This window comes from Crassostrea angulata, chromosome 6 (genome assembly GCF_025612915.1).
Source record: "Crassostrea angulata isolate pt1a10 chromosome 6, ASM2561291v2, whole genome shotgun sequence".
NCBI lineage: Eukaryota > Metazoa > Mollusca > Bivalvia > Ostreida > Ostreidae > Magallana > Magallana angulata.
Window position 1 is genome coordinate 8,250,759 of NC_069116.1, and position 15,994 is coordinate 8,266,752.

Here is a 15,994-nt window from a genome sequence, read left to right on the forward strand (position 1 = left end):
TATTCCAGTCATTATTTAACTAATGAGATGATAAACAAAATTGAGAAACAAAAAGAAAAAAAAAAAAGATATGGTTATTTCATATACCGTAGGTTTTCAAGCAATTTTCAAATTATCTCTGTGTGCAATAAAAATTCACATGCAGATAATGAAGCTGCAGAATTTATATTCTGATTAAAATCAAACCTCTTTTATTAGATTTTGATTGCAGAGTTACCACTTTATCAAGTTAAAAAGGGTTTATCTCTCCTAAAAAAAATGCTAGTTTTAAAGCTAAACATGAAATTAGAACAAATCACAGTGGCAAAAAATTCAATATTAGATATTTAATAAATTTTTATTAATTACAGTACCGGTAACTACTTTTACAACTGTTAAATGTTCTATTTATTTAGATCACCAATGTCAGCCTCTAATGACAAGTAAACTTTTCTGTTTCTGTACAACATGTTTGAAATATATTTTATGTTTACACTACAGATGAACATATGCATGGTTCTTTGGTATGACTTGGTGCTTCTGCCAGATGCCTTCTGGTCATCTAGCTCATATCCATCATAAGGGGAAGACAAGAATGCCATATATAGTCAACCATAGTCTAATTCATCCATGCACAGATCTAGAACTATTAAATTCAAAGCGATTTCATCACGATGCCCAAATATTTCATTGCATGAAGAAGGGGATTGACCTTTGGGTTGACCCTGCATGGAGAAACAACACTATGGTATTCTTCCCCCCCCCTTTGGAAAATCATGGGTTTTTTTTCAGGATCCTAGCATGTCATCAACACTTTGTTGGCTGAATACAGATTTGGGTTGATCACCGTTGTCATAGTTATTATTTCAAGGTCACAAGGTCAAGGCAGATACATAAATAACATTTTATTTGTTATTTATGATTTTGCTGTTTCTTATAGCTAACTTACTAATGTACATTAACAGTAAATTAGTTAATTTAACATACTTTTTACAATCAATTTGTTTAAAGAAAGATGTAAATATATAAACAACAGAATGCTTTCTATGATGATTAATGGTGGGTGTGAAGGAAGCGATCATTGCAAAAAAAAATTCTGCAATGTCTGCACCTTCATATCCTGCATAAATCACCAAAAAAAGTTCATTGTTTAAATAATCTTTTATTTTGTTTTGGTGCAACATTAAGTACTTTTGCTCAAATTAACAAAATTGTCTTGAATGGTAAAGATAGTAAAGATATATCAGTATTTAACCCCTTAGTTCTTGCACATCAATAAGACACATTAAAACGCCTAACGTTCATGCACAGGCACATGCTAAAAATTCAAGTGCCCGTGGTTCGTTCTTCATATTTCAAATTAGTAACTTTTCCCGCCAAATTTTTACCGAGAATGACCTTCACCTTAGTTACTTCCGTTGGGATCTGCGCCTGTGCATCAAGCCATCTCCCGGATGAACGCATGCGCTTATTCAATGGCCGACATTTTGCGCCAAGTTTCTGGAGAAGAAGTAAAACTTACGCGATTTTTGTGCATATGCAAGCTTTCTGCACTTACTTCTGCAAGTCTTGAATAAGTTCAACGATTGTTTTATAACATATATAAATTTAGTTGTCACGGATGAATTGTTTATCTTAGTTTAAAGGATATTTAACTGTAAATTATTGTGCCATTGCACGACGAAATGGTGTTTTGGGGTATCTAGGCAAGAAAAAATTATTTTCAAAGTTCTACTTCGTAGAATTTTTATTAACCATGGCAACGGTGGAATATGATCTGGATACTTCTGGTGGACTTATGGAGGTTTGTCTTTATTTGAATAAAGTTTAAACATTGATACTCGTGGACTAATTGTGCGAGTGTAAAATAAACGGTATGACCGTCATGGCGGCCATGGTGTCGATCTGTAATGAAAACATCTAGGTTACTGCTCTGTCAGTAAATACAATTCATGTTTTATTTCATGTAAACTGTCAGTTCGACGCAACTTTGTGAATTTTATTTTTTAAATGAATTTTACTATGAACGTGAAATAATTTGTTTGTTATAATGAATAAATGGTGATTTGCAAAATTTGATGAACTTAAATTTTAAATAAATATTTTTTTGTGTATATAACTTTAAAAAATCATGAATTTTATTTAAAAAAAGTTTATATTATTTTTTAGCAAATTCAAAAACTTGTGGCTCCACCAGTAAGTGATGAAGTTCTTCGTCGTCAGAGACGAAAAGAACGAGAGAATAGGAGACAAGGACGAACAGTAAACCATGATAGCTGTGACAGTTGTAAAGAGGGTGGAGATTTATTGTGCTGTGATTGGTGTCCTGCAGCTTTCCATTTACAGTGCCAGTAAGTTCCAGATGTCACACTTTCATTGATCATCATCAGTGATCCATACACTAGTTATACCTCACGCAACAAAGTTGCGTGCGGGGTATAATGTTTTGACCAGTCTTTCAGTCAGTCCTGCTTTTGTGCAAGTGCAACTCCTCTTAAATCGCTGCACCAAATTTTGTAAAACTTTGTAGGGTATTTAGGATACAATGTGTAGATGTACATGTTACAAGGAAATTTAGATTCCATTATGTTTTCCAGGAATTTTGGCCCTTTTAAACTTAAAGGGGCATGGTCACAACTTTGGTCAAATTTTATTTTTCTGTTTTTATTATTTACAATGCTTTATGAATGCATTTCTAATGATCAAATGAGATTTGGGTGCCCGTTGATGAGTTTTAAGCAAGATACAGGGCTCACAATTCTTCGTCATGTAAACAAGGCTCGTGCCCTGTTTTTGTTTACATAGGTTCAATATACCAGTAAAAAATCTTTTTCAAGATGTTTTGTCTATATTCTTATTCTTTTTAAGCATAAATAAACAGTTCCTAACCATAAACACATTCATTTTAGGTCTAAAACTGGAATTTTCACTTCAACATTCAAAAAGTAAACAAAAGCTTTGTTTACATAGCGAGGGATTGTAAGCTCTGAAACTCACTTATAACTCAACAAATGACACTCAAATTTTGGTTGCCAATTAAAATGCCTTACTGAAGCATTATAAACATTATAAACGAAAAATATTTTTTGACCAAAATCATGACCATGCCCATTTAATATAGTGATTAACAGTTTGTAATTGCAACTCCTCTTAAATTGTTGCATTGAATTTAGCAAAACTTTGTAGGCATTAATGACCAATATATCATGTACATTGCAAGGAAATTTTTTTTTAGCTGTTAAAGACAAAGGAATGGATGTGCATATTTGCAGAAGTTTTTAGCAGATGATTTTTTTTTTTTTAGAGTTTTACTGTTTTTCAACTTAATTTGTGTATTTAATGCGTTCCGTGCCATTCTTAATGTGTAATTGTCAAGTAAAAGAGGAGTGTGGGGTATGTGAGCTTGCTCTCTTTTTCTTTCATTTTTATGAAGATTGTTCTGAGGAAATTATAGATATTTAAAACTTATAAGCATGAATGCAGGTTTAAAATTTTATTCACAAACATTGTTATGTTTGAAAAACTTTTTTCTTCAGATATTTATCCATTCATTTTTTACCTAGTGGTTTTTACTTCTGTCCATGAAAGTTGAATTCTATACTCAGTTTTATTTTTTATAAAGTGATCCCCCATTAGAGGAAGATGATGTTCCTCCTGGAGAATGGCGATGCCACAGATGTAAAGTTGTTCCCCCTAAACCAGAGGTATGGTAGTTCCATAGAAAGTGATGATGTATTTGTAGAATTTGATCATAAAGGTATTTAAAAATTTAAATTTCTTGACTTTTTATTATCTGCAATCACAAGTTTACAAATCACTGACTTATTGTCTCATATCAGGGGAAATTATTTAATGCTCTGAGTTCCTTCTTCTTTTATAAACTGCAATCCTTGATACCACATCAAGTAGTGTTGTCACTTATATTTTCAATCAAGATTTGTGATATAAACCAATGCCCAAGCGTGTTAGGCCATCAAAAATGGTTCTAAGGCCCACACATCTAATTTAACATTGTGCATTGCTTTTTTGTCAGTAAAATAATGAAATGAAATTTTTTTTAGTGTGGTTGCAAATTTCCTTGAAAGAAAATTCCAGATTCAGTATGACATTTCAGTAAAACGCTCGACTTTATTAAAGAAAATTACTGTAAACATTGCAGTGATCCAGACTAAATTATAACAAATTGTAAATGGCCATGGAATCTAGATACAAGACGCCAGAGTTCCCGAAACGCACCGGTCCACCGGGAATCCCCGGTAAAATTTGAATGGGTCCGGTAAAATCTAAATTTAATCGGTCAAAATGTCCAATAAATTTTACAGACCGGCACTGTATAAAGAAAACAGAAAGTCTAAAACTGTTGATTATTTTATTTCAGAGATAATTTATTAGTTGAGTATTTCAATAAAAAACATAAAAACGTGCTTTGTTGTGAATCCGGATTTACGTGTTTTTTCTTTTACACACGTAAGTCAATATCCTATTTGATCATGATCTCAAAAAAATGTGGCCGATTAAATGGAGACCGGGGGCAACAAAGAGTACTGCGAAAAGAAAAGTTGATGTAGAAGAAGTAGAGAAATTGCGTGTGCGGTTGATGTTGACAGCAAACAGTAACGTTTACAACTTGACAATTTAAGGAGGGCCAGAATTTTTTTTATTTTAGTTTGCATATTTTTGCAATAGTTTTAATGTCCAGTAAATTTTACAAATGTACGGTAATTTTTGAATATTTACAAGACAATTGTCTGACAGATTTTGGACTGGTTTCGGGAACTCTGAGACGCTGTGTTCAAGTACAAGTTATGATGATTTTTAGTTTAGAAATGAAGATTGGCATTGTTTAATAACTACAAATGCATTTAGGAAGAGAGATCCTGCAGCTTGTACTGTATTAAATATCTCATAATGCTTAAACACAGGGCTTTTTCAAGCCTCAGAGCTGTGGTGTTTCCTGAAGAACATAATGATTTGTTTATTTCATTTAGTTTGAGCTAAAATATCTAAGACCTATGTATTCATAGCTTGGTAACTATTTATTTGCTTTAAAGCATTGCTTTTTCTAGATTTGGATAAGAATTGCACATTTTTAAAAGAAAAGAAAACATCTTGCATCCTTTTTTTATGAAAAAAAAAGAAAACATACCACTGCACGGCCGCATCTGTTTTTGAATATATTGCCTGAGAACCAAATGATTACTTTTTATGGCCTTATGCAAGTTGTATAGGTATTTACTTAAATTGTATAGTCAAAAATACTTGATGTTTTATTAAACTGCATTAATGAGAGTTTTCTGGTTAAAATACAGCAACCAAAGGAAAAGGATGATGATGCCTCCTCCACAAAAAGCAATAGCAGCAATGCAAGTAGAGGGAAATCTCGGCCTCAGCCGCCGATTCCTGCCCTAGAGGAAATTGTAATGGAAGCTGCTAGTACAGAGAACCTCACTCCACTTCAGAAACTAGCCAGAGCAGCTCAGCTGATGAACCCTGTACAGTTTGATTTACCCAAGGACATAGCATGCACTACACCTTTACCAGGTCAGTAACAACTGACAAGATAATGTTGAATCAGAACTGGGGATGGGGTATTCTTAGCATGAAACAATATTTTTCCAATTTAATTCAAATTTCTTGAAAATTTTCAATGCAAAATACCCAGACACCTGGATTTTCTTAGCACTCATAATAACTAGCCTACAATGGGGAATTGTACATATTATTGTTATGCTTTATGTAGAAAAAGCATCCAATTTTTATCAGCAACTGAGATGCGCTATGCTTTTTCAGGATCAAGTAAAAGAAAATGGTGGGGTAAAGATAGAAACCCGAACAAGAAGTTTGCTCATGAATTGGATAATGGGCTAGTGCCTATACCAGCAAAGATATGCTTCTACTGTAGCAAGTAAGAGAGATCCCAACACAGTCCTATTTAAATCATTACTGTAGAAGCACATATTTTCGTTGGGTCAAAATTTCGTTGTTTTTAAACCAAATAAAATTTGTTGGCATTTAATTTCGTCACATTATAATATCTTTGTATTCATTATTACTTTGGTTAAAAATTCGTCATGGATTTAATTTCGTTGATTTCTACTGCCAACGAAAATAACGAAATTAAATCTTCAACGAATATTTCTGCTTCTACAGTATGTTGATGTTAGCATTGTTTTGTCATGTTATGTACCGTAATGTCTCGTGTATAATACGCACTCGTGTATAATACGCACCCCCCAAAGTTGACCAAAAAATGGTGAAAAAACAGCAGGTCCTATGTATAACATGCACCCAAAAAATGGCAGAATTAACGGCCGCCATTTCCTCCAAAACTATCGATGTTTCATGATAATTTTATAATCCATGCGCTAATTTTGTGATCGGAACATTGCACAGACGATGAAAATCGACTGCCGCCATTTCCAAAATAACTATCGATGTTTAATGATAATTTTATAACCCAAGCGTAATTACTGTAATTTCGTGATCGGAACATGGCCCAAGCGATATTAGAGTCAAAGTTCTTATAATTTTACTAAAAACGGATGGCATGATTTACATGGGCGGTATCAAATATCATTTGACACTTCGTAAAGTGTTCTTATACAACATCGGAGAAGTTGAAGATCATCATATGTAGAGAAGAACGGCAACCAAACTTAGTGCTTAAAAGTAAAAATGTTTTCAGATATAAACCAAAACAACATCAAAAGAAATGATTTAATTGATTAAGTAAAGTCAAACCCTTTGATTGTTGTTTAAATAAACATTGTGAAGAAACGTATGTATGTCGTATATCGTCATTATCAGGTCTTACAAATGATTGATGTAATTTAAGCAGTGTCTATGTAAAGTAATAAAGTTTAGCCGCATAACTGGACACAAAGTAATTAAGTTAAATAAAATCTGAATAATTGTTTATCTACATGCACTTGAAAACACCCTGTAATGTCCGACACGAGACAGGTGCATGCTTCTGACACCGGAAATTGTTAAACAAACATTGACCATGCGCCGAGTCAACAGGTGGCTGCTTACGTAAAGGCAAATACACTGGCAATATTTAAACTTGTTTGATGCAAGAAATAGTGTTAAGAGAGGAAAAATATTTCAATACATGGAAAAAAACTTAGAATGAGGTATTTCTGATGCAGTAAATTTAGTATACACTCATACAACTTGCATAACACGCTATATCGGCAGTCACTACTGCCCGTGGTTTCAAGAATCACGGCTTGAAAAAATGGGGTAAAATTTTTGTCCTATGTACAACACGCACCCCCCACTTTTGATCAAATTTTGGCTGAAAAAAAGTGCGTGTTATACACGAGACATTACGGTAAGCTGAATTTGTTAATATACTAATTATCAGTAGAGGAATATGCTCTGTAGAGTTCATTGGAAAGTCAATAAAGCTAGAGCTTGTTAGTTCAAGAGAGAAATTTCGTGTGATATGATGATTTGCGCAAGAACCCTGCAGTACAGTTTTCCCCCTTGCTTTTTTTAGGAGCTGTCGTGTAGGAGCACTCATCCAGTGTGATTTTTGTCCTCTTCTGTACCACATGGACTGTCTCAATCCTCCCCTGACATCTCTCCCAACCAACCGCTGGATGTGTCCGAACCACCCAGAGAATATCATTGTAAGTCAAAGTCTAAAACTAAATCAACTTTGTTATGTGTGCAAGAAATCTCTACTAGGTTTACAGGATTGTCTTTGTTAAAAATAGTTTCACTACAAACCTGTTTTCAATGTCTCTCATATTTGTTTGAGGTTAGGTGAAAGGCCCAGACACAAAAAATAAGATGCCTTGCGCCATGCTATCTGCAAATATCATATGTTTGAATTGTGTACCATAATCCATGCATAAGAATGAAGACTAATTTTTCTTTGATGAAGGATGAGTATTTGTTGAAAAGTGTTAGTCTGACTGAACGCATCAAACTGTGGAACAAGTTTAAAAGCCGTGTCAACCAACACACAGTCAAGCTGAACTTCCTGAATAAAATGCACCGAGAAAGTCCACCATTCAGGATCAAAGTGAAGCATTCGAAACGCAAGTCATTGGCGGTAAGGCGTCAGGAATTAGTGTGTCGTATGATGTTGAAGCTTTTTTTTGAAAGATATTGGTTTTCATTGGTTTACTGAACTCAGATTGTTATGGGTTTTTTTTATTTTGAATATTTAGATTCCTGAAGCAATCAAACTCCATTATCAAAACCCCCCACCTATGCTTCCCTGTGTGACTGACCCTGGTACCACATCAGCCACTGAGACCGACGAGAAGGCAGAGCGAGTGTCAGAAACCACACTGGAGGATCAAGAAGAGGTAAACTATAATAAAACATTGTCATTATTGTAATTGCCCATTTCCTTAAAGTTGACATTACGATAGAGAGTCATTAGAATTTGTGGTGGCTCAATTTTCGTGTTATTTGTGGGTAGACCTCCCCCATGAATTTACATCCTCGATGAAACAAATTTTGAAAGAGTTATCTTACTGAAACTGAAAATCGATGTATCCACGAAATTACACCCCAAAGAATAAGCACAAAACCCAAAATCCACGAATCCACGAATTTAGATGATCCCACAGTTGTTGGAAAAAAGTGATTATATCTATAACAACCATAACTTTGTTAATGGTTAAGATTGCTTTAATCTTTGAGTTGATTGAGTATAGAAAAGGATTCTTTATGCTTCTTGTGAAAAGAAGGCTGTATATTCACAAAAATTATTCTGAATAATTGTCAGTATTTGCCTTTTAACATTGCGTTAAAGGATTGGAAAAATATATTTTGAGAACAAATGATGATGAAATCTGACCTGTTTGAATTACTGGTAACGACAAGTGTTTTTCTGACTTTGCAGTGGTTGTCTGCAGTTGTGTCTTTACAAACCAGTATAGCAAGACATTTAGCTCAAAAGCAGATTCAGATGTCCTCAACAGAGTCTGGAAAATCTGAAGTGAATGTGAAATCAGAAAAACCCACAGCATCCGTTCAACCTGTGATTCAAAGCAGTGACTCTCAGCAAAATGAAGGTGGTTCATGTGATTCTAAAGTGACTAGTATGGAGGTGGATAAACCTCCCAACGGACCTCTCTCAGACTCTTTATCTAATGGTCCTCTTGAAGGAAACAGAGGAGGAGCTATCTCCTTGCTACATCCTCCTAGCACATCACAAAACTCTGTAAACGGTGAAATTGGGGAATCCAGTAAAAGTAAACCAGAAACTGTTTTAATCAAATCCAGGAGTAAAAGTGTGGATGGATCTCCAGCAAACATTGTGCGAGTGAACTGGGCATCCGTGGACAAACAGGCTTCATCGGGGGCCTCCACTTCTACTACTCCCTCTGGTAAAAACATTGTTATTAGTGCTATCAATAAAGCCAACAACACTGTAGTCACAAAAGTCCTTGGTCCCACTCAGGGCAACAAACTGATAGCAAACAATGTGGCAGCAAACAGTGGTGGAAACTCCACCTCCATTTTGTCTCCGCGTGTGTCGGGACAGTCGGCAATTAAAGTGGCAAGTGTGCAGGGCAGGACAAGCACTGTTGGCTCAACTGCCAAAGTCATCACAGTCTCCACTCCAACCTCTGGTAAGTCCAGTCAATTATGCTCAACAAGTCAGATCTGACTTCATCTATATTTTTGCTATTTTGTATTACCGGTATTAATGCTAAATCTACAGGTTTAGACAAGCTTTAGAAACATTTCTGTTGTGTTGCAGGTAAAATTGGAGTCACATCCAGTAGCAATATCACGATCTCAGGTGGCAAGCAGTCTTCAACCGCTAGCAGCCAGAACTCCTCCAATGCCATTGTCTCCCTCAATAATTCCCTCCAGCAGTGTCTTGAGGGCTCAGGAGGTCAGTCATTACATGGACTACTCTGTCTTATCAGTGAATTACTGGTATTATTTTGTACACCCGTGTATACAGCCCAGAGTAAATCACTATTTATATCAATTGATAGAGAGAGAAAATCTAGAATAAAGCTTTTACTATTATACAACCTATGCATTTACAAAAATATGGCAAGAACCATGTTTGTTTTGCAAAGACTTGCAACCAGTCACCTGTATCTGAAAAACCAAAAGTAACTTATAGTAAATGAATTTGAACATACCAATCCACAAATCGATACAAAAGTATCTATATAATTAAGAATTAATGAAATTTAATATTAAGTAACCTACAGAATGAGACATGTATACATTTAGATATGGAGCTGAGCAAGCTGGATGAGAAATTGATCCAGATCCTTGCCTGGCAGAGACTGCAGCAGTTACTTCCCTCCAAAGCCAACTCCCCACAGACACCGAACAAGAAAGGTGTGCTCAACGGACTGCTCAATCAAGCAGGTAAGTCCATGTCAGCTCAATTCAGAAATGTATTTTAGAATGCATGGTCAGAATTTGTGGTGTCAATTTCTATTGATGTTTAGTGCAGATGAGGAGTTGGTATGGAATGTTGGACACTATGTCATGATTTACTATGTTTGTACATGTAATTACTTGAACATTTATGAATATGCTTAGTGCTGTTTTTCCACAGGTAGCACAGAGGTCAAAGCCAGAGCTGTTTTGTGTCCTTTGACCAGCAAAGGTCAGCCGATATCCATGTGTTACAGAACCCTTAACATTGGAACAGGTCAGTCCTTGTGTACATGTACAGTGTAGGTTTGTTAAAATTAATCTCATCCTAAATTTGAGTCATTCAAGATTGAGATTTTACATTGCATTCGTGACCTTAAAGGTTAAAGATAAATGACTGGTACAGTTTACATTTGTTCCAATTCAAGACCATTAATATTAAATTAGTTACTTTTCAATGTGGCCAAATGTAATGTTCAGGTTTGCAGAAAGATTATTAAATATCTTGTTTCTGTAGGAGCTGACATGGATGTTTGTTTGACCCAGTTTGGACACTGCAATTTTATCTCTCCAAAACATGCATATATATTTTATGATGAGGTAAGATCAACTTTTTTGGACGTTTATTCCCCAGAGTGCATTCTTTGGGCTCCCTATACTGATCAGTTTGTTGTACCTCACTTCTCTGGATCATACTCTCTTCTGGCAATCTAGGTAATACCAAAGACCTACCGAGTTTGTGTAAAATCATTGTCTGGACCATTTATTCTCTCCCCTTGGTCCAATCCGACTCATATTCTCAGAGAGATTATCAACAAATTTTAATAATGTTGCATCATCCTTAACATTGACACAGTGCAGGATTTCCTTCTAAGACAGTTGTATTTTTATGTGTATAAGATCTTATGGAAACTTTGAAAATGATATTAGTTTTACACGAGCATTATAAAAAAAGATATGGAAAAGAGAATCAGGGGGGACACATGTGCCTCTCTGTCTGTCTATTGCTCAATAAAATGTTCTTGTTACTTGAGTCCATATGGTCATGTTTTAACCTGTACCTATTCAATTCATTAGTTATTTCAATAATGGGTTCTTAATTTCATTTCTTGTTTCAGACAACAAAACACTATGAGTTACTGAACTACAGTGAGCATGGAACAACAGTGGACAATGTCCTGTACTCGTGTGATTTCAGTGATAAACCCGCCTCCACTCCACAGCCTACGTCTGTTGTCGCAGCAGTCCGCAAAATCATTAAAAACAAGAAAGTGGAAAAGCCCACAGAGTCAGAGATAAAGGAAGAGCAACGCTTGACAATGAGTGGGAAAGCCAATGAGGTGAATTGCAGCTATAGGATGTTGGTTGTTATGTTATATTACAGTTTCAATAACTGATGCATGTACATACATTATACCATCACTATCTTCTCTTTGTTATCTTGTCAGACTAGTGGACAATTTTGAATTAAACTTAAAGGTACCTCACTACACCTACACTTATACTTTTTAAGGTGTCTCACTACACCTTGAAATAGTTTCTCAAATCGGCAGAAAATTACTTGATTATGATAGAAAGCATGATGGATAAGAAGTATAAATGTCTAATAGGCGAAAAAAATGTTCAAATTTAGATAAAAATTGATATTTTCAAAAATGTCTTTCAGTAAACATGAACAAAAGCCCCAGGTGGATTCGAACTCATGACATGCTGTTCACAAGCATGATACTTTAACCACTGAGCTATGACGATGCTAATCTGAATTGATTAATACAAACAGTTTAACAAAACATTTAAATCGCCATCTTATGACTTAGTGTCTTAAAAAGTATAAGACTTGTTGTAGTGAAGTACCTTAAAGCTGAACACCGCTCGTAAATAGGCACTGTCCGCCATATTTCTCTTTAATCACTGCTGTCCCTACAACCCCTATATAAGGCACAGACCTCTAAACAGTTCAAAGTACTTTGCTGTAGAGGTCTCACCTGTGTGGACGTACATCTCGCCTCGCTGTGTTATTCGGTCGCGATGAAATTATCAAATTTTACGCACTTTTTTAAAGCCAGGAGAATACTAACATCAAATAATTTGGTCAATGCATTATTTACAAACAGAGTATGCACATAGAATAAGAAATAAATGCATAAAATCGAAAGACCACGAAAGGAATACTACACGTCGACCACGAGTTTCAGGTGTGCAATCGGGTGTATCGGAATCGAAGGGTTTATATACCAGGTATCTGTGTGACGGTGCCTATTTACGAGCGGTGTTCAGCTTTAAGACAGTATGTCACAAGATGGCGATTTGAATGTTTTGTTAAACTGTTTATATCGTTGATTGGATTGTATGTCGTTGTAGCTCAGTGTTTAAAGTATTGGTCTTCTGAACTGCAGATCATGAGTTCGAATCTACCTGGAGCTTTTGTTCATGTTAACCGCATTAAATTTTTGAAAATGTAATTTTTCATCCAAAATAAAACATTTTTTTGCCTATTAGTCTTGAATACCTCTTATCCATTATGATACCTATCATAAATTCATAATCAAGTAATTTTCTGCTGATTTGAGAAAATATTTCATGGTGTAGTGAGCCACGTACCTTAACTGAAATGTAAAAAAAAATATAATTAAAATGCAAGAATAGAAATAACTTATTATCTCTAATTCAAAGTGAAAAAAACTCTCAGATATTTGAGGATTCCTGATAGGGGGTTAAACGTAGGCTGAGACTGATAGGGGGGTTAAACATAGGCTGAGAAGTTGTCACTAGTGAATTTCTTTTTTTACAAATTAGTATTTGCGATAATGAAGATCAATTATTTAAAACCACAAAACAGAATATTGCTAAAAGATAACGTGTGTACTTTTAGATGAAAAAACCATGCAACTGCAAAGCCAGCAGCTCTAGTCTGATTGGAGGGAGTGGTGCAGGATGGGAAGGAACAGCACTATTGCATCATGGGAGTTATATAAAAGTTGGATGTCTACAGTTTGTGTTTAGTATTGTGGACCATGCAACAAGTTCAATGGGACAGGACAGAAAGAAAGAACCCATGTCTTTACTTAAGTCGACGTTAAGAGCATCAGCCCCTTAGTTGATGAATTGTGATCTGTATTGAATTTTAATTCATTGTTTATTGAGTATTAAATGAGAAATTATTGTCTTAATTTAACATTTTTTTAAGAAGAGGTTGTAAACTGATTTCAGTGGGCTTTTTCTGATGTTAAGTGTTCAGAATTTGGCCAGTAAGTTTAAGTTGTTGAGGGAATTTTAATGGAAAATGAGTTTATAGGAGAAACACTTTATACATGTAAAACTAACACATGTAACAAATTAGTTAGTAGAAAATAATAGATGGTTGTTTTTTTTTGTTATTAAATCAGATAATTATTGATGAAGCATATTTCTTTGTATAAGTCATCATGATACAAACTCTATTTAGAGATAGATGGCTGGTGGGTTGTATTGTAAATTCATAATTTTAAAAAAATGACAGCTATGAATCTGAATCAAACCAAATACTTATCTTTTAGAAATTTTGTCAAATCTACAGAATGAGGAGACAAATTAAAAACATTTGTGTATATGAATATGAGAAATTAAAATTAGAAAGACTGATGTTAAAATCAACATTAGACCTTCCATTAAAGAACCATCATCTTGAGGGCAGCTGTAGAACCCATTTCTCTGTATTTATTGTTCATTGGGAAAACACTCAGGGTTGTCATTATACAGGTCCTTTGAGCTGAAATTTATTTAGTATCATCATTTCCTGCAAATTTAATTAAAGGTGATGCACATTTGCATTGTGCAATATATTTTTTCTTTGTGTATGAATCTTCCCCTTGGATATTACATGTAGTATTTACCATGCAAACACGAAACCAGAAACTTGTTATAAGGTAGTTTTCTTGAGTATAGAGTGTTGATTTTCAGGATTGTTATAAACTTTGAAGCTTAACTGCTGACCAAATATCAACCTAGGAGCATGAATGTCCAGATACATGTATCTCAAGTTCAGTCCTTATGAAATTGTTACAGCCACTGTTTAAGGTTTTATTAATTTTGTTTTTGAATTTCAGTAAAATTAATTTATTGCAATTTATACAATGCATTGTTTGTCTGTTACTGTTTGCATTCAATGCAGTTATGTGTGGTACAAGAGATTTTTAATTGTCAAGTGTACAGTCTCAAAGGTAAATCTTTGGAACATATTTTAACCAAACTGTAACGATAATGTACATTTCAAGCCCGACACATTGTATATATTATATCATGACTAACATATTTATGCATGTTGGAAGCAAAATCATGTTCATGAAATGTAAACACTAAAACAGGATTCTATTTCATATTTTTAGTCATTATGCATATTTTAGATGATAAGCATGGTTACAATAAATCATGTCAAATATAAAACAGTCTTCAACTTTTAACTCTTACACTTTAAGCTTTAATTATTGGTATCAATGGTCCATCGTTGGTGTGTGGTTTGAAATGGGGACAGAAGGAATTCTTGCCTCCCCAAATAGATAAGGAAGGTATAGGGGTGTATCCCAAGATTCCTGTCAGTTGATTCTGTAGGGAATTATCATTGATGATTTCGTCGTCATTCTGGTCAGACTAACTTATGTGACAAATTTTAAGAACAATTTGACTTTCAGGACACTGATTTCAAAGAATTTTGGGCAATTTAATTGTTAAAATGATCTATGGATAGGCATTTTGAATATTACCATGAAAGAATTTTTTTTTTAAATGAACATGGAACAATTCCCTTCTATTACATACTGTACAAAACTCTGCCTATACAGAGGCGGATCCAGCAATTTGGAAAAGGGGGGGTTCCATTTGATGAAAACCAAAATGTGCAAAATTCGTCATTTGTCAATAAACAAGGACTTTTTGAACGTTTTCCGTGCGTATGCAACTGTATTTTATAAACATTTATCTCATCACTATCTATTTCACATCTATTTCAACAGCAGAGTGCACTGCATTATTGAGCGTTTTGCCGTTTTGGTTTAGGTAAGGAAGATTTGCATACTATCTAGCCACAAGAAACCCAAGTCTTCAGCAATGAGAAAGTTCGTCTATGCTTGACTGAAAAGAAACACTAAGAAGCAAAAAATAACTCAGACTAATTACGACAAACTATTATAAAAATAGATATTTAGGTATTTTTTTTATGTCTTTGATGTTTTTAAATTCTGAACTATTTATCGATTTTGAGTCCTATCGATTGCCTTCTTAAATAAAGGTCTAAATGATAGGATATGACAAAAAATGGGGATAATTTATGTGCTGAATAGATGGTACGTGTGTAATACAATGGTAAAAGCAATTGTCGTCATAAGAACAAAATTATGGGACGCAGTACAAAATTCTTTAAATAAGCAATTTTTAAAACATTTATTTGAGATAATTACAGTATTTCTATTATAAATGGGAAAATTGTCTTAAATAGGCACTATACGCTTTCAAAAAAAATCATATGTCCCAGAGAAAGGGGGGGTTCCGACCCCCGGAACCCCCCCTCTGGATCCGCCAATGCTATATTATTCCTTAGTTGCCAAATGTGTAAAATTATATTTACATATCCTTATCATCTACAAGTACTGTTACAGAGGATTTTCAA

General features: G+C 34.6%; 1 protein-coding gene across 1 annotated transcript; it reads left to right on the forward strand.

Moving 5' to 3' along the window:
• The first annotated feature begins 1,556 nt into the window (after positions 1-1,556).
• On the forward strand, positions 1,557-14,780 carry LOC128188609 (PHD finger protein 12-like). Its single transcript, XM_052859776.1, has 15 exons — positions 1,557-1,783; positions 2,149-2,330; positions 3,602-3,683; positions 5,289-5,520; positions 5,770-5,884; positions 7,484-7,616; positions 7,874-8,044; positions 8,163-8,303; positions 8,846-9,578; positions 9,710-9,847; positions 10,201-10,341; positions 10,535-10,630; positions 10,871-10,953; positions 11,472-11,693; positions 13,226-14,780. The coding sequence occupies exons 1-15, from the start codon at positions 1,736-1,738 to the stop codon at positions 13,448-13,450; spliced, it is 2,742 nt and encodes a 913-aa protein (XP_052715736.1). The 5' UTR covers positions 1,557-1,735; the 3' UTR covers positions 13,451-14,780.
• Positions 14,781-15,994: the final 1,214 nt, after the last annotated feature.